This window comes from Engraulis encrasicolus, chromosome 11 (assembly GCF_034702125.1).
Source record: "Engraulis encrasicolus isolate BLACKSEA-1 chromosome 11, IST_EnEncr_1.0, whole genome shotgun sequence".
Classification (NCBI taxonomy): Eukaryota; Metazoa; Chordata; class Actinopteri; order Clupeiformes; family Engraulidae; genus Engraulis; species Engraulis encrasicolus.
The window spans coordinates 43,094,439-43,113,078 of NC_085867.1; the positions used below are offsets into that span (position 1 = coordinate 43,094,439).

Here is an 18,640-nt window from a genome sequence, read left to right on the forward strand (position 1 = left end):
GCTGCTTCCCACCACTGATCAGTAACTTATTAGAAAAACAACAATCCTAACAACACCTCCACTATCACCTTAACCCTCCGTCTCTCAGGCACTGTCATGTGATAGTCAGCGAGGAGGACAAGGCTGATGGCGTGGCAGAGGTGAAATATTAACTGGCAAAACTTTGACGCCCACCCCTTCCCACCTCATCTCATCTCCTTCAGCTCTAGTCGTGTGTCAGGTGCTTATTTGAAGTAAAGAATGGATGTCCGCTACACTGTTAATGCTCCCAGTTGTATTGGCAAAAAGTAATTCCCAATAAAAACTGGGAGCATTAATAGTGTTGCGGACATGCATCCTTTACTTCAGTGATTTTATTTTGTACAGCTGCACCTGTGCCACTGTGATGTGCGTGCATCCTCTGCGTTCTTCAGTTGCTCATTTCACATTCTATTCTCTCCTCCTCTCTTGATGTCTTTACTTCATTCATCTAATTCTCCTTTCTTGCAAAAGTAATAACCCTGCTGTTCTGAAACAAGTTGTATCATGTAGCAGGTACCAGTGCATGTCGTATACAAGAGAACAATCAGTGATTGGAGAGGGGGTGGATGCAGCATTTGTATGTGTGTTTTGTCTGTTTGTGTCTATTTGTGTTTGCATCCTGTTATTGTTCTGTGAGACCAAAGGCAATTTTCATGCTGGCATGACTATTAAGTATATTCTATTCTATTCTATCCACTGAATCAAGGACTCGAAGTATCAAATGTGGACCAAGGATGACGAACAGGGATGAGTGAGGGGTAGGGATGCAAATTATCGATTTATTCATAAATCGCTTGTTGATTGCCTTCTCGATCGACTTACAATTAATTGATAAGCTGTGTACCCCCCCCTCCCCCAAAATCTCAATGTTTCTCGAAAAAAAAAACCCTACTAAATTTAAAATTAAAAAGTGAGATAAAATACTACATTTAAATTAATTCTATTTAAATTCTTTAATCCAAAAGGTGATGTAAATATTCCCACTATTCACATCCCTCTTCACACACACTCTTCACATGCCCATTTCATCTGGGTCTCTTGTCAGTTGAATTGGCGATTAATTGTGATTAATGTTTTTTAATCTATTAACGCATCAATCCATTAATCGATTAATCGATTAATCGTTTGCATCCCTAGTGAGGGGGACTACTTTCCCACACCCAGGGGCGCCATCCTGAGGGGTGCAAACTGACAGCAGGTGGTGTCACCAACCTGTCAAAAGTGACAGGTCACACCTCTTTGACACCAGCTGATTACAAAGACGTCACACAAACACCCCCTGCATGACGCTCTGAAGACAGAGAGAGTAGAGAGAGAGAGGTTCCATTGGCCCATTGTTTCCGGGTTCTATTATTGGGGGGGAAATCCCCCTTTAGGCAGACCTAGGCAGACCTAAGGACTGTTCTATTCAATGTTAGGAGCATTATGACACCCCCCTTTAGGCAGACCGGAAACCTGGTCATGTTAGGTGCCCATAGAAACCTATTATGTTGGCATATCTCTACTTAAAGAATCTCTGCTGAAGAGGACAGAAGTTTCTAGACCCAAGTGCCATTCTTTTTACATTATTATTCCATCATCCAATATTATGAGTGTACCCCGATTTCCTTTTACTGTCTCCATATTAAATGCACCACAGAAGAAAAAACAAAATTGACCATCCACCTCAAAGTTCTGCATTCAAAGGAATAGACTTAAAAGGGACACCGTGTGAGATTTTTAGTTGTTTATTTACAGAATTTATGCTGCCCATTCACTAATGTTACCATTTTCATGAATACTTACCACCACCATCAAATTCTAAGTATTCATTATGACTGGAAAAATTGCACTTTTCATACATGAAAAGGGGGATCTTCTCCATGGTCCACCATTTTGAATTTCCAAAAATAGTCATTTTTAGCTTTAAAAATGGCTCTACTTGGACCATACTAGAAAATATTTGTTTATTACTTAGTAAACTTTCGTGTAAATATCAAATTTGGTGATAGCCAACCCAGTTTCAATGAGCAGCATAGCTGCAGTACCTTTTTTGACCATTTCCTGCACAGTGTCCATTTAAGAATATCCAAAGAAACATAGTTATTTTAAGTACCATACATTGGTTACAGTCCCTAGAGCAGTGTGGGGTTAGGTGCCTTGTGCAAGGGCACTTCTGCCATGGAGTGAGGTAGGGAGTGAACGGGTGGGATTCGAACCCGCAACCCTCTGATCTAAATTTAACCTTGTGCAAGCCACGGCTGCACAAAATAGACCATAGCCAGTGACTCACCTACGACGTAGAGGCAGCCATTGAGCTCGCTGACGCCATTGCCGGCACGGCGCTGGCCCATCTCGTGCACGTGCGTCCACTTGTTGAGGTGAGGGTCGAAGCGCTCCACACTCGACAGCGAGGCGATGCCGTCGTTGCCCCCCACAGCATACACGTGACCCTAGGCGGAGGAGGAGGAGGAGGGGGAGGAGGAGGAGAAGGAGGAGGAGGAGGAGGAGGAGGAGGAGGAGGAGGAGGGGGAGGAGGAGAAGGACATGTCAGCATTGCCTACATTTTTAAACTCAAGAGTGCACACATAATGTGAGAATAAAAATAAGGTGCTAGACAATAGGAGTAGATGATGTGAGATCATATATGCACACTGAGACTGCTCAAAAGTTATTCATCATAAGTGAGTATAAAGTATGCTATTGACAGGTGCTACAGGATGAAAGCTGTGACTGTACCATCTTGGTGGTGGCAATTATGGTAGCAATTATAGATATACAACACTAAATATGCTACAGTAGAATTGGGACTCTACACATCATCCCTCACTCAGCTTGCAGGTGCATCACAGTGGGACAGACAGACCTCACTGGAAAGGAGAGGCTGGAGCACACTGCAGCATAGTTTTCAAGACTTTATTTTGTGCACACACCCGACCAACGTTTCGGTGTTGCTACACCACTCTGAAGACGGTGTAGCAACACCGAAACGTTGGTCGGGTGTGTGCACAAAAAGTTTTGAAAACTAAGCTGCAGTGTGCTCCGGCCTCTCCTTTCCACTAAATATGCTGCCTTTAGCCTTCTCGATACATCCTCCCTCGTTTTTTACCACCACCTACAGGATCATTTCATATCCACTGCACAAAGACGGGGGCGAGTAGACTGAATTCAACCAAGAGGTATAACGCACTCAACTCAAACAAAATTAGTAGTAGTAGTAGTCGTAGTAGTAGTAGTAGCAGCCATAATTTGTCCCAGTATGAGCAATTGTTTTGCAGTGGTGGTACATCTCTCACACCCCACACACCCCACACCCCACACACCACACACACACACACACACACACACACACACACACACACACACACACACACACACACACACACACACACACACACACACACACACACAAAACATTTAACAGACATAAATAACCGTTAAAAAAGCATAAAAAGGTGGAGGGGTTAAGATAAATGAGTAATCTAAAAGAAAGATCTACAGAGTAGGGCTTAAACTAGCTAAACATACAACTCATGGCTATCTATGCTTCCTAGTAAAAAGCAACTGGGTGCTCATTCCTTAAGAAATAACCAAAATAAAGAGAACAGGACAGCACTCCACATTGTGCACTTTATTGCCTGTCAGACGTTTCGGTCTTAGTCTTCCTCAGTGTCGGGCCAGATCTTTATTTTGGAGAGTAGATCGAGCCATTTGTTCCAAAGGTATTGAGTTGGTCAATGTCAGTGTTCCACATCAATGGTAGCCAAAAGCAGCAAATAAAACGAAATGAAAATGGCAACTCACCTACTGCCCGTTTACAGACAGACATTATTCTATTGGCCTAAGCAATCACACTTTGACACAGACACGATAAGAAAGTAATTTGATAGCCCTGACCGCTGTGATAAAATGTCATCAAATACCAAAAAAAAATTGACCAAAACTGCTGACTGCTCTGTAGCCCTGCATAATTGGAAGGTACAATATCATATTCGAAGCAGGATCAGGCCCTCTACTGTACATTGGCCTGCACTGTGCGCTGAGGCATGGTACAAGTTACAATAGGAGCGGTCAAAGACCTGAAACTCCTATGCACAGCCAGGCTCCAGGTGCTGGTGAAGTGCAGTCATCAGTAATCCACAGTAAAGAAGAAGGATCACCGCACACTGGTGGACTTAATTTTGCTGCTTTTTATTTAGATGAATAGCGCGTTTCGCCTTACACTTCGTCAGGTTCCCTTTTTACAATACGAGATGGTCATCCAGCATACTGTAAAATTGACTTCTGATGATAACCAAACTTTTGAAGAATGGCTGCCATGGTGCCTATGATCCTACTCTATACAGACCCCCTTTCTAATTCTTCATACCAAATGAGATGCTTTTATCATAAAGTGATCAAGTCTGATGAAAATCTGTGCTTGGCCACCATACTAAAAAGGATAGGCATTATTGGCTCATTTTTTTGAAAGTCAGTTGTCGGTAGACCCGAGTTCGTTCTACCGACATCCGTTGTAAATGCGTTCTATTGCAACGGTAAGGGATTTAATTACACAAATGCTGAAAACACGAATGTTTAACAAACTCAGAGTACACCGTACTGTTCTAAGTTTGTGTCGGAACCCCGATCCGAGTACCTGTTCTATTACACTTTCCCGTGGCGGAGGTTAATTCTTCCTACTACAAAGTGTCAAAAGAAAGTGTCAATGCTGTGAGTAGTGTGTGTGTGTGCGCATGTGTGTGTGTGTGTGTGTGTCTCCCCAGGCTTACCCCGAGGGCCACTGAGCCCACCCCTCCGCGGGGCGTGTTCATGCCGGCCACCGTGCTCCAACGGTCCGCCTCGATGTCGTAGCGCTCCACATCACTGTAGCAGGAGATGTCGTCCAGCCCTCCGATGGCATAGATAGGACCGCCCAGGGCTGCCAGAGCTATGCCCCTCCTATGGGGAGAAGAACAACACAAGATATGCAGACAAGTTAGAAAATCTATTAAATATATTTATTAACTTACTAGTAGGCAGCTAAAGAAATAAATATTGTACATGAAAAGTAAACATCTCCTTTGAGGTAAGCGATAAATACTTTAGAAAGGTAAATGATAATAAATAATGTAGTACATCAACAAACAAAAAAATATGAATATTTACATGCCTTATACATACACATTTACAATTACTGATTTTAGATGTAACAGTTCTAACCACAACCCTACATAAAGCACCTTCATGCAAAAGGTCTTATCCAACACACACACACACACACACACACACACACACACACACACACACACACACACACACACACACACACACACACACACACACACACACACACACACACACACACACACACACACACACACACACACACACACACACACACACACACACACACACACACACACACACACCTCTTGATGTTCATGGAGGCCTTTATTGTCCACTTGTTGGTGAGGGGGTCGAACATCTCCATGCTACCCAGGTGTTCACTTCCATCATGCCCCCCCACAGCATACACCTTCCCTGGGGGAGGAAAGAAACACAAGAGTCAAGAGTTTGTTGACGTTGTCAAAAAAGGCTACGAAATTGTGTTTGGAGTACAACACTCAGTAGTTGTAGCAGCAGATGTCCAAGTAAAATGCATTAGAGGGAAAAGTGACATCAGTGCTTCGCCCCCATAAAGAGCAACAAAGATTATTAAGTGCCAAAATCCTGGCTATCCCCCACCCCCCACCAAACTCTACACATGTCTCTACACATATAGTACTTCTTCTACTACATCCAAACAAACTCGTCCACATATCCACGCTTCATCAATGATTTCTCTATGAAATACAGAGACCATCCTTACAAACTTAAGAGGACCACCCTTACAACACTGCAGGCATATAATATGTGGAACTAAAATAAAACGAATCTTAATGAGGACAAAGATTTGGGAGTGCAGTGCAGAGAGAAATTCTGAGCCCCATTTTGATATGGCTGAATAAGCTCCAGGATAAGACATCCACCATCCAACAGCCCCAAGTCCCCCAGGTGGCCATGGCAAGAACAGAAGCCAGAGGCCAGACATGATGGAAGCCAGCAGCACCACAACTTCACTGCCAGCAGCAGCATCAGCCCCAGCCCCAGCCCGAGCTCCAGCTCCACATGAAAACACCAGCACTGATGAAAGCAAACCCTCAGAGATCAGCAGCACACAGCCTTCAAGACAACATCCAAGGCTTTAATATTTAACCATACGTGTGTGTGTGTGTGTGTGTGTGTGTGTGTGTGTGTGTGTGTGTGTGTGTGTGTGTGTGTGTGTGTGTGTGTGTGTGTGTGTGTGTGTGTGTTTGCATGCCCGTGTGTGTGTGCTGCCAGTGCGCGTGGAGGGGGAGGCGGGGGTTTTGCCTGTGAAGTCAGCTGCAGCCGGAGCCTTCTGAAGACTTCAATGTGAAAGGCAAAGGCTCCAACTTGCTGCAGAGGCCCCGTCTGAGCCCGGCTGTGAGAGATGGGTGGGGTGGGTGGATGGTGACTGTGATGTCGGAACAGCACGGAGCCATCTTCACCAGCTTTACAAGTGCAACAGTGAGGCTGTACCAGCACCCAGACGATACCAGTGTTGCCAGATGTGTGACCATTTCCAGCCCAAACGATGCTCAAAAACCGCCTAGAGGCACTAAACATCGTCGAATTCGAACCAAATTATATTCATTAATTCTATGGTCATAAATCTACAGGAAAAACCTGCCCAATTTTTGACGATTTTCACCCGCAAACAGGCCATCCCACGCAGCCCAATTGGTCGGGTAACCACCCAATCTGGCAACACTGGACGAGACAGAGTGCCGTTGGTCTGTGAGGGGGGAAACACGCCCCCTCCCCCTGTCCCCATACCACATCCGGAAATTTCTAAAGACTTCAGTACAATGCAATACAAGGCTCGTACTCTGTGCAGAGGCCTCGTCGGAGCCCAGTATGAGAGATGGGTGGGTGGATAAGGTGCCTCTGATGTCGAAACGGCACAGAACCATCTAGTCCTACAAATGCAATGCTGAAGGTCGAACTAAATGCAGAGGCCTCGTCTGAACTCAGCATGAGATTGGTGGGTGTTTGGGTTGCCTATGATGTCCAAATGACACAGAACCATCTAGCCCTAACAAATGCAAGACTGGGGGCTTCAGTCTGTGAGGGGGGGCGGTCACCCTCCCCCTTACCACATCTGACTGTGAGACCAGGGGAACAGAGCCAGTGGTGGCAGCACTCCAGCCTAGCTGACGACGGACAACTGATCCCAGATCAGCCCAGACAGCACCACCATGAGCACCACCACCCAGCAAAATTGCCCACATGCTTGCCCCCGCCGGCTACTCTTAAGAACAACTAGCAGCAGAGAAACAAACAATAGCAGGAGGTGGGACTCCAGGCTGTTTATTTTGTTGTCTACGATTGAGTGGAAGAGAGAACAAAAAGATACATTAAAAAATAATTTGGGTACATCTATTTCCCAAATGGTTTTTTTTTTTTTTTTTTTCCTGCCCCGCATGCCCACATGCTGAATGGGGATGCTTTAAGGCTGCAGACTGAAGATGATGGATCACAAGAGAAATCCCCTGTGAGTGGACAAAGTCATTAAGTTACAATTAAATGTTTGTTAAGTTACAATTAAATTACAATTAACAAATGCATTTACTGTAACTGAAGTGACTCACAAAAGAGGACATAAACAAGCAACAAATCTGCAGAGGAGTAATCAAAGACGAAATAGCATTAAAAAGAAGACAAAACAGGAGCTATTGAAGCCAGAGATATAAGACAGCCAATCAGTGGAGCTATAAACCTCTGAATAAACAAAGAAGCTGCAGACATGATTGAACGTCTCATGGAGACATCCAGAGAAGTCTTCTGAAACTAACTACAAAGTTTCAGCGGGGAAAGCAACATCATTCTTCCAACTATTTTCGGAGCCAATTGGAGTGAATGAGTGCATTACTGTAATCATGGTAGATCACAGAGATGGGACCAAGTGGTCACTAATTTGCAATTGACAAGTAAGTCTCAAGTCCTTCCAATCAAGGCCAAGTCAAGTCACATTTTAAGACAAGTCCAACTCGTACCCAAGCCAAGCCAAATCAAACCCGAGTCCAAGTCTCATTTTCCCCACCCCAAAGTCCTTAAAGGGACACTGTGCAGGAAATGGTCACAAAAGGTACTGCAACTATGCTGCTCATTGAAACTGGGCTGCCTATTGCCAAATTTGATCTTTACATGAAAGTTTACTAAGTAATAAACACATATTTTCTAGTATGGTCCAAGTACAGTAATTTTTGCAGCTAAAAATGGCTATTTTTGGAAATTCTAAATGGCGGACCATGGAGAAGATCCCCCTTTTCATGTATGAAAAGTGCTATTTTTCCGGTCATAATGAATACTTAGAATTTGATGCTGGTGGTAAGTATTCATGAAAAAGGCAACATTAGTCAATGGGCAGCATGAATTCTGGAAATAAACAACTAAAAATCTCACACAGTGTCAATTTAACAAGTCACTATGTATTCTATGCACAATCTTGGCAACTTTTGATCATGAATTCATTACTTCTCCACTCTGGTATGCATGCTCCCCTTTGCCAGTCGCATTCTTAATAAAACTGCTAGATAACATAATAGAGACATACTAGGGATGCAAATTATCGATTAATTCATTAATCATTAGTTGATAGCCTTATCGATCGACTTACGATTAATTGATTGCATCCCTAATACATACATCCTTTTTATGCCTCTGTAACCTGACACATCAGCAGGTCTCATTTCAAGTTGTGGACACTGCCAGACCACGCAGCATTAGGATTTGTTTCCTCGATGTAAGGCACTTTTCTGTTTAGCCAATTGTCCAGCAAGTACAAACACAAAAGAGGTGAATGGGGAAATGACTGTGGGCTGGAATCAAACCTAGTTCAACGGACTTATGGTCTGGCGCTTTAGACCACTGGGCCACAGGACCTCATCCACCTCATTTGACAGAAGAATCGGGATGTAGGTGAGACCGCTTAGTCAGAGACCAAGACATTACCAAGACCGGAGGGTATCACGACCAAGACATTACCAAGACCGGAGGGTATCGAGACCAAGACATTACCAAGACCGGAGGGTATCGAGACCAAGACATTACCAAGACCGGAGGGTATCGAGACCAAGACCCAGACCAAGACCGGAGGGTATCGAGACCAAGACCCAGACCAAGACAGACCTGTCGAGGTCGAGACCAAGTCGAGACCAAGACCAAGACAGGGCGAAATCAAGTCAAGACCCTCCCTAGAGTGCTAGAGATTGTGAAAGGTGAACTAGATTCAAGATTCAAGGAGTTTATTGTCATTGTCAATGAAGTCAACGAAATTGTGGGTGGAGCAACAACACTGCGTAGTTTGAAGGCCTATAGAAGTAACCAAAAAGAAGTAGGCCTAGTCAAATAAAGTTTAAATTCATGAAGTATATCATGAAGTATAATAAATTAAAGTAAATAATAGTAATAATATGAGTATTAACAAATTAATCAAGTAAATCAAAAACAGTAAAATATAAAAATGTGATCCTCTCCCCACAATTCAAAGTTAATAACCCAGTGCTGTTGATATTTTTAAGGTGCACACAACACACACACACACACACACACACACACACACACACACACACACACACACACACGCACACACGCACACATGTATGAATACACAAAATCAATAGGATGTTACAGTAGGCCTAAGTGCCATCCCTTAAAAGGAAAAAAAAACACAGAACAACATGACCAGAGACCTATGTAAGAGCACTAGAATTAAGCAGTCTAATGGCTTCAGGGTACAGGCTATTAGAAAGTCTTGTAGTTCGTGCCTGTAATGACCTGTATCTTCTGCCTGAGGGAAGCAGTTGGAACAGGTGGTAAGCAGGGTGGTGACAGTCTTGCAAGATGTTTTGCACTCTTCGTAGACAGCGTGTGGTGTAGATTGTACCTATCTCTGGGAGAGGTGTTCCAGTGATTCTCTGTGCTGTTTTTACCACACGCTGGAGTGCCTGCTGGTCTGCTTTTGTGGAGCCCGAGTACCACACCAAAGACCCATACATCAGAACGCTGCTGATCGCACAGTTATAAAAGTTCACCAGCAGCGGTCTGGGGATGTGATAGCCTCTTAACTTCCTCAAGAAGTAAAGTCTTTGCTGGGCCTTACCCACGGCTGAGGCTATCTGTGTACCCCAGGACAGATCATCAGCCACAGTCACCCCCAGGAATTTAAAGCTGTTGACCCTCTCCACCACCTCTGAGCCGATGGAGAGGGGTCTGTGAGGGGTCTTGTTCCTCCGAAAGTCTACAATAATTTCCTTGGTCTTTTTGGTGTGAACTAAAAACTTAAGTACCATAATTAGGCTCAACTCTATGGCCTAAAATAAAATGCTTTACTATAAATTAGACAGTATACACCACAGGACATCTTTTTTATTGTGCCATGATAAGGTTTTGTGGTGAGCCTGGGTGGCTTGATTTGTGCACAAATCCCTTCAAGACCAAGACTAAAGCAAGTCGAGACCAGAACAAGACCGGTTGAGACCGGTCTCAAGTGCTACAAGACGCTATGTACTCATTAGCCCCTCACCTCCTACTGATATGACGCCCACATGGCGACGCCGGCTGTTCATCTCGGGCCCGAAGAACCAGCTGTTCTTGCTGATGTTGTAGCACTCGATGCTGCGGAAGGGATCTCCCGAGTCGCCCCTGCCTCCCACGCAGAACAGCACACCTGGCAACACAACACAACAGCTCGAAGGCTCCCTTACACACAACACAACAATAGCACACTTAATATAGCATCTTTTCAAAACACTTCAGACATCATGCTATTAAAAAAAACGTTTTTGAACCTAATTTGTGTGTGTGTGTGTGTGTGTGTGTGTGTGTGTGTGTGTGTGTGTGTGTGTGTGTGTGTGTGTGTGTGTGTGTGTGTGTGTGTGTGTGTGGCACTGTGCGAACGGTGTACTCAAACTCGGCATGCTGTTGTTGATGAGGTGCAGATGGTAGGTGTGTGTGTGTGTGTACAGTTGAGGACGATATTATTAGCCCCCCTCCTGAAATTAGACATATCTCTTCATATATCATTAAGAATGATCATTATTAATAAATGTATGTTATTCTGGAAACAAATACACCATGGAGATAGTATCCAATAAGTTACATTTGGACTTTTCCATTTTCACAATGAGTTTAAACAAAAAAGTGTAAAAATGGCAAGGACAAAATTATTAGCCCCCTTATCATTAATAGTCAATACAGTGCCATTTATGAACAAAAATTGACACCAGGCACTGTGATTAGTTGTTAACTATGTTGGCACATGTCCTACCAGGGATTTTGGCCCATTTTTTTCATTGCAAATAGTTAAGCTGGTCCAAATTCCATGGATGTTGAGGATGGACATTCATTTTCAGCACTCTTCAAATACTATCTAAAGGATTGAGGTCTGAACCACTCCATGACCATGGTTTTAGTATCCTTGAAGAACATTTGAACTATTTTGGATGCAAGTTTTGGGTTATTATCTTATTGAAAGATCCAGTGAAGATCTTAACTCCCTCTATGAGCATATTTTTGCAAGGTCACTTTCCACATTCTATCATAATTTTCAGTTTTTATGGTGCCGTACACCCAAACAAGGTTTCCTGTGGCTGAGGCTGCCACAGAATGATGCATCCACCACCATGTTTAATTGTGGAAATCATCTTATAGCGATTCAAGGCCTATCCCTTTCTTCACCTGACAGAAGCAGAATTCATGCATCAAAGCAGGTGCAATTGAATATCATCAGATGAAAGCAGAGACGTTCAAAACTCATTTTTGACTTTCAAATGTTCACAGGCAAAGCTCAATAACACTCTGATATGCACTGCCTTTAGTCAAGGGTTTTTTCTGTGATGATGGCCCCAAAGCCCAATATGATGACAAGCCCTAACAACTGTCTCTCTTCGGGGGAAAAAACCTCCAGGTGAGGCCAGGTCAATAACAATCATCTAGGCAGGTGTCCAATGCTTCTTTGGTCTAATGAGGCTAAGCAGTTTCCACAGTTACACCTAGTGGAAGGGCATCAAGTTTAGTCTGTTATTCAGCCTCAGACACAGGGAGTCTGGGTCTGAATCTGGATTGCTAGGTCTTCCAACAACATTGTAACCCAAAGCATACATTTAGATTAGTTCAGAGGTTCTTCAAGGACACTAAAACCATGATATTGGAATCACCCGCTCATAGTCCAGTCCTCAATCCCACTGAGAGTCTGTGGTTAATGTCTATGCTCAGCATCCATGCGATTTGGACCAGCTAGAACACTTTGCAGTGAAGAAATGGGCCAAAATCCGTAGTGGGGCACCAGCCAACCTAGGTAGCAACTTATCAGAGCCTGTTGTCAGTTTTGGTTCATAAATGGCGCCATATTGACTATTAATGATCAGGGGGCTAATAATTTTGTCCTTGTCATTTTTGCCATTTTTTGTTTAAACTCATCGTAACAATAGAAAAATCCAAATTCAACTCATTGAACATTATCTCCATCAGTGTATTTGTTTCCAGAATAACAGAAACGGTGAATAATGGCAATTCTTACTGAGAAATCAAGAGAAATGTCTAATTTCAGGAGGGGGGCTAATAATATCGTCCTCAACTGTATGTGTGCATACGTGTCTGTATGAGTGTACTGGTGTGCATATATACAGTATGAGAACACCTGCTGTGTGTTTGTGTGGCATGGTGTGGACAGTGTTCAGGAAGTCACGCTCTTGTTACTGAGGTAGTACTTGTGCGTGTGTTTGTGTGTGCGTGTGTGTGTGTGTGTCTATGTGTGTGTGTGTACACATGCATACCTGCCGTGTGCTTGCGTGGCATAGTGCGGACGGTGTACTCGAAGTCGGGCACGCTCTTGTTGCTGAGGTGCAGGTGGTAGTTGCGGGCCTCGTCCAGCAGGTCTCGGCAGCTCAGGCTGCTCTTGATCATGGCCTCGCGGGCCACCGGACCCGTCAGGAAGTCCACCGGCAACAGGGGGAGACGCACCTGTACATGGACCAGACCTAGCCTGATTATCGTCGACTTTCAAATCTCTTCGAGACTTTGTCTGACCAAGAGCATAACAATTAACATTTCCCAAACGGAATGGTTGACCCGCCTCCCTTGGTTTGCTACTGGTTGTTTTGCTTCCCGACAAAGTGGGAGGAGTCACCCATTTTTCTGGAGCTCTGAAACGATATTTGTATTGCTCCTGGCCTGACTAGAAGCAACGCTGAAAGTGTTATGTCACTATGAGGGTGCGTCCTGGCTAGACAAGACCAGCATAGGCAATAAAGTCCATTATGCAATAGTTAGATCCAGTCAGTGAATTTTGCGACATCTGATTGGACGAGATCATTGACACTAAATAGAGGGGACACCGTGGGTTCTATTCTAAAGTGAAGCAACGGTGGGGGGTGGGACAAGACTAGGAAACCGGGGGGGAAAAAACGCCATTTCCCATTGATCTCCATGTGAGACTTGAAACAATGCATCTCCTTGCCAATTCTTGCCGTGTCTACTCTATTTCATGTAAACGGTAGTTTCCAGAGCCAGGCATTTTTTAGCTATTAAGAGCTATTAACATTTTTGTTGATTTGATTGACAGTTAGAATTCTGTAGAATTCTTTTGATTGACAATTAAACGCAACCGTCATCCTACCAGCGCTTGTCGTCAGCGTTGCTATGGTACGAAGGCGGAAATTTAGGATGGAAGAATACTCGCAGATCAATCGCGGCTGCTTCAAAACCATTCAATGGAATACAACAGAAGTACGCTGTCCATGTAGTATATACAGTAAGCTTAAAGTGATACGGTCCCATTTTTGGAAATGAGCTTATTTTACACCTCCCCTGGAGTAAAGTAATAGGTTTTTACCATTCTCCTGTACTTTTAACCGTTCTCTGGGTATGGTAGTGCAAATTTTACCTCCAAGCTAGCAGTTAACATTGAGTCCTATGACACCAGTTCGCCGCCAGCTGGTCTCATAGGACTCAGTGTTAACTGCTAGCATGGGTGTAAAATTTGCACTGCCATACCCAGAGAACGGTCTAAAGTACAGAAGAACGGTAAAATCCTATTATTTAACTCAAGGGGAGGTGTAAAATAAGCTTATTTCCAAAAATTGAATATTTTTTAAGTATCACTTTATGTTATGTCAGAGGATGAGATACATTCTTCGGGCATTCTACGTCCAATATCTATAGATACATTTTGGCATATGGAGAAGGGGTGATTGTTCTGGAATATGACTGCCACAATATATGTAGCGGTCATTGCAAGTAAAATCCAGCAATACACAACGACATCCGAATTTTGAAACTACATTAGTCCTCTAGCTACATCACCTGAGACATGAAGGAGTCTCACCAACATTAATAAATTCATACAATAATATTTAGACAAAATAAATTAAAAAAAACTAACATATATTCATAACTGTATTTATTTTCACTGATAAAAATCCCATGTCTCATGTCATAACTGTCTCCCAAATTATGTTTATAGTGCGGGAAAAAATACCTTTTTTCTTACATTCAAGCTACCCAGATGAAATCTAAGACCTCCCATGTAAATATAATACCACACTTCCAAAAATGGCGAAATATAAGGCTTTATAATACCTTAAAAAACAAATATTGAAAGTAAGACTTTCTAAGGATCCGCGGAGACCCTGAATTGCCTCACCTGAGACACCTGATTTGGGGTACATTCCATAATCCTAACTCTCATCCTCGACCTGTGCTTGTGGCCTCGCACTTTGCTGACGCCCCGCCTCCACGAAGAATACAATTGAGTTTCCCTGCTGTCAGCCTAGCCACAACATTTGAGGGACCTTTCCCCATTCAACATCCCGATTGCAAATGAGAAAATGACCTTTGAATTGCACTTTTTGCGAGATATTGAATTCAACTTCTGTCATCAATGACATTTTGCAACATCATCAGGAAGCCACAAGCACAAGGGAGGACCAGAGTTAGAATGGTGGAAAGAACGGGACGGGAGATGGGATTTAAGGTAATGTCATGAACCCCGGGTCTCATCAGCACACATGAAGGGCCCCCTTTCCCTAGCCTGATTATCATCCACTTTCAAATCTCTTCGAGACTTGGTCTGACCAACAGCATAACAATGAACGTTTCCCAGACGTCGTGATTGACCCACCTCCCTAGGTTTGCGTCAAACTGGGTGTTTTTCCGATTCCTGATTTTTCTGGAGATCAGAGACAATATTTACATTGCTCTTGGCCTGAATAGAAGCAACACCTGACCAAACGTGTTGCGTCACTAGTAGCGCGTTCAGGCCGACTGAGAACCGTTCCCGCACCTAATCGCGAACCGGCCGTCGTGTTCACGCCACAGATATTTGCGTTCGCGAACCGGAAAGTTGGTTCGCAATGCGAACCGCAAGATACTAGGTTTTTCTCCGCGAACCGTCAGCAGGTTCTTCCGGGTAACGCAGTCACGTGCAGGAAAAGTTCAGAGCCCGGAATGAACACAGGAGGTTCGCAGATAAGCACTTCAGTGCTGAACGTAACTGGTGCGGGCACCAGCTCCAGCTCCGTTCTGGTCGGCCTGAAAGCCCTATAGGAGGGCATGGCCTGGCTACCCCTTGGAATCTGAGGAAGACCGAGAGGTCGAAACGTCATTGCCAATGAATGAATGAATAAAAAGAAGACAAAATCCAAAGGAGTGTGCGAACCTTTTTTCAAAAAATACGTAAACTTTTTGTTCAGCACCAGGGATTGTGCACAAGTAACTCTCTACAACTGGCTAACCTTGCCCACCTGAGACATGATCTGGTCCAGCCAGGTGGCGTGGTGCTGTGGGTTGGCCTTGAGCCACTTGACGGCGGCCTGGTAGACCTGGGCCTCCGACTGGATGTTGAGGTCGGGCGAGGAGAGCAGTGTGCGCAGGTGCTGTGGCGAGACGGCGGGGAAGTCCTCGCTCTCCACCACCTGGCTGAAGTGCTCGCAGGCGTAGCGGTCCGCCATGGCCATCAGGTCCACGCGGTGGTGGCTCTCCGCAAACGTGCGCACCGCCAGGCAGTTGGAGGGGTGGAAGTGGGCCTGCATGGTAAACAAGCCGGACAGATACAGTACGTTAACACCAATACAACCACAAGGATGGCTCTCTGCAAACCTGCGCACCACCAGGCAAGGCAGTAGGATAGGTTGAAGTGGGCCTACCACAGTAAGGAAGGGCAGATATGTTAACACCAATAATATATACAACCACAAGGATCGCTCTCCGCAAACGTACACACCACCGCCATGATGGGTGGAAGTGGGCCAGGATGGTAAGGAGGGGTGGATATGTTAATATGTATTAATCAAGAACTAAACCAGACCTACACTTAATCCATTAGTCAGTACATCACTACAATGTTGTCCAGGGGCAGTGATTAATTGATTAATTTCACAGGCATTTGATTAAAACAATTAATCAACAATCTATGCTCAATGATTCGCCCACCTGTACACCCTTATGAATCTTTACCTTTGCAGCAGGTACCGTCTGGGCAGGATGCAGGCAGCGTAATGTAGCTGCTGCACGTTGTCCATGGTGAATGATTTATTGATTAATTTCCCAGGCATGCGATTAAACAATTAATAAACTATCTACGCCCATTTAATAGCCCAACCAGCCCTCGATTAATTTATGACCCAACCGTACCACCAGGCAGTGTAGAACAGCAGCTGCATGTTGTCCACGGTGAGCAATTGATCGATTAATCCCTAATCTACGCTCAAGTAATCGCCCAACTTTATGTCGTCATACCTCAACTAATCCTCCAGCCTTTGCTATTCATCGATGCTATGCTGAATGAAGTTGCCCTGTGCTATGCGTCTAGCCTGATTATCATCGACTTTCAAATCTCTTCGATACTTGGTCTGACCAAGAGCATAACAATGAACATTTCCCAAATGGCATTTCCCAAATGGCCTCCCTTGGTTTGCTAATGATTGTTTGCTTCCCAACAAAGTGGGAGGAGTTCCCGTATTTGCCGGAACTCAGAAAGTACTTGCATTGACTCTTGACCTGACTGGTAGCAAACGCTGAAGCTGTTGCGTCACTAGGAGGGCACGGCCTGGCTATTATGCGTAGTCATCATTATTACCTTCATGTATTCGCAGGAGTCATACCTCAACTAATCCTCCAGCCTTTGCTATTCATCAATGCTATGCTGAATGAAGTTGCCCTGTGCTATGCGTCGTCATACCTCAACTAATCCTCCAGCCTTTGCTATTCATCAATGCTATGCTGAATGAAGTTGCCCTGTGCTATGCGTCGTCATCATCATTACCTTCATGTATTCGCAGCAGGCCCGGGCCACCAGCTCCACCTGCAGGATGCTATGCTGAATGAAGTTGCCCTGTGCTATTATTATTATTATTATATTATTATGCGTCATCATCATCATTACCTTCATGTATTCACAGCAGGCCCGGGCCACCAGCTCCACCTGCAGGATGCAGGCTGCGTAGAGCAGCGGCTGGACGTTGTCCACGGTGAGCGTGAGGCGCGAGGAGTAGGCGAAGCCCACCAGGTCCTGGATGGCCTCGCCGTCAAAGTCACGGATCTCGATCAGATCCTGCTTGGCCTCGGCCATCTCCGACAGGAACATGGCGCGGAAGTAGGGGATCACGCAGGCCAGCACCAGCTTGTGGCATGGTATCAGACGGCTGCCAACCTGCAAACCACATTTACCACAAAATACTAGATCACCACATAGAATTACAACGGCTTGGGATCAGCTTGTGGCATGTTATCAGGCCACCTGGAGGACAGAGACAAAGAATGATAAAAGTATAATAGCTTGTGGCATAGCATCAGACGGCTGCCCACCTATGGAGAGGGACAATCAATTATCCATCTTCGAATCCACAATTACAAGGGCGGCGCCGTTACCATTTTGCTAGTGTTTTACGAATGCCAAATCATACAGAAGGGCTATGGGGAGCCTAACCAGCTTTAGCAGACCAGACATTTTGTGAGAGCACAAAACATGTTGAAATGGGCAGGGTAATAAGGTGGATAGAAATACAGCAGCTCATGGCAAGGTATCAGGTGGCTGCCCAACTGCAGGGAATAAGGAAATAACATTGACCACTGAAATACTGGAAACACCTTAGGATAACAATCGCCAAAAACTTTGTAAATAATGAACTAATAATCAACTGTTTCTAAATGAGTAAATCCTGGACGTTTTTTCTCCAAAGGGCAAAAAGATGAAGCCACTGGATATAGAAGTGGCAGACAGGCAAGCAAGCAGCAAACTCATCCAGCAGGAGCAGATTCCAACTCCACTGTGAAAACGTAGGTTGGTTCTTATTCATTTACACTTTTAATGTTTTGTCAATAATTAGTTCATTGAAATGTGTTAATAAAGTGCTAATAAAGGTTTTTAAGGGATTGTTATTTTTAAAGTGTTTCCGAAATACTTTTGCCACATAGAAGAGCTTGAAGCATTGTATCAGACGACTACCCACCTGAAAGAGGAAAACTTTGATGTGCTGTGTAAAATGATCTATAAACTTGTGAAACATGTTGGTGCATTAGTTATGAGTTTAGAAGCAAC

The 18,640-nt window shown here is 44.3% G+C and overlaps 1 protein-coding gene across 2 annotated transcripts in view; it reads right to left on the bottom strand.

The window, feature by feature from the left end:
* Window positions 1-18,640, bottom strand: part of klhl8 (kelch-like family member 8) — a 32,374-nt gene that overhangs the window by 7,850 nt on the left and 5,884 nt on the right. Inside the window, exons 3-10 of one of the 2 annotated variants that reach the window (XM_063210699.1) lie at window positions 17,525-17,752; window positions 17,366-17,404; window positions 15,846-16,127; window positions 12,879-13,065; window positions 10,628-10,771; window positions 5,409-5,520; window positions 4,770-4,938; window positions 2,294-2,453 (exon numbers count right to left, since the gene is read on the bottom strand). In XM_063210699.1, the coding sequence (XP_063066769.1) occupies window positions 2,294-2,453; window positions 4,770-4,938; window positions 5,409-5,520; window positions 10,628-10,771; window positions 12,879-13,065; window positions 15,846-16,127; window positions 17,366-17,404; window positions 17,525-17,752 (1,321 nt within the window). Of the gene's footprint in view, window positions 1-2,293; window positions 2,454-4,769; window positions 4,939-5,408; window positions 5,521-10,627; window positions 10,772-12,878; window positions 13,066-15,845; window positions 16,128-17,365; window positions 17,405-17,485; window positions 17,753-18,640 lie in introns of both variants that reach the window. The other variant, XM_063210698.1, reaches the window with a different exon arrangement.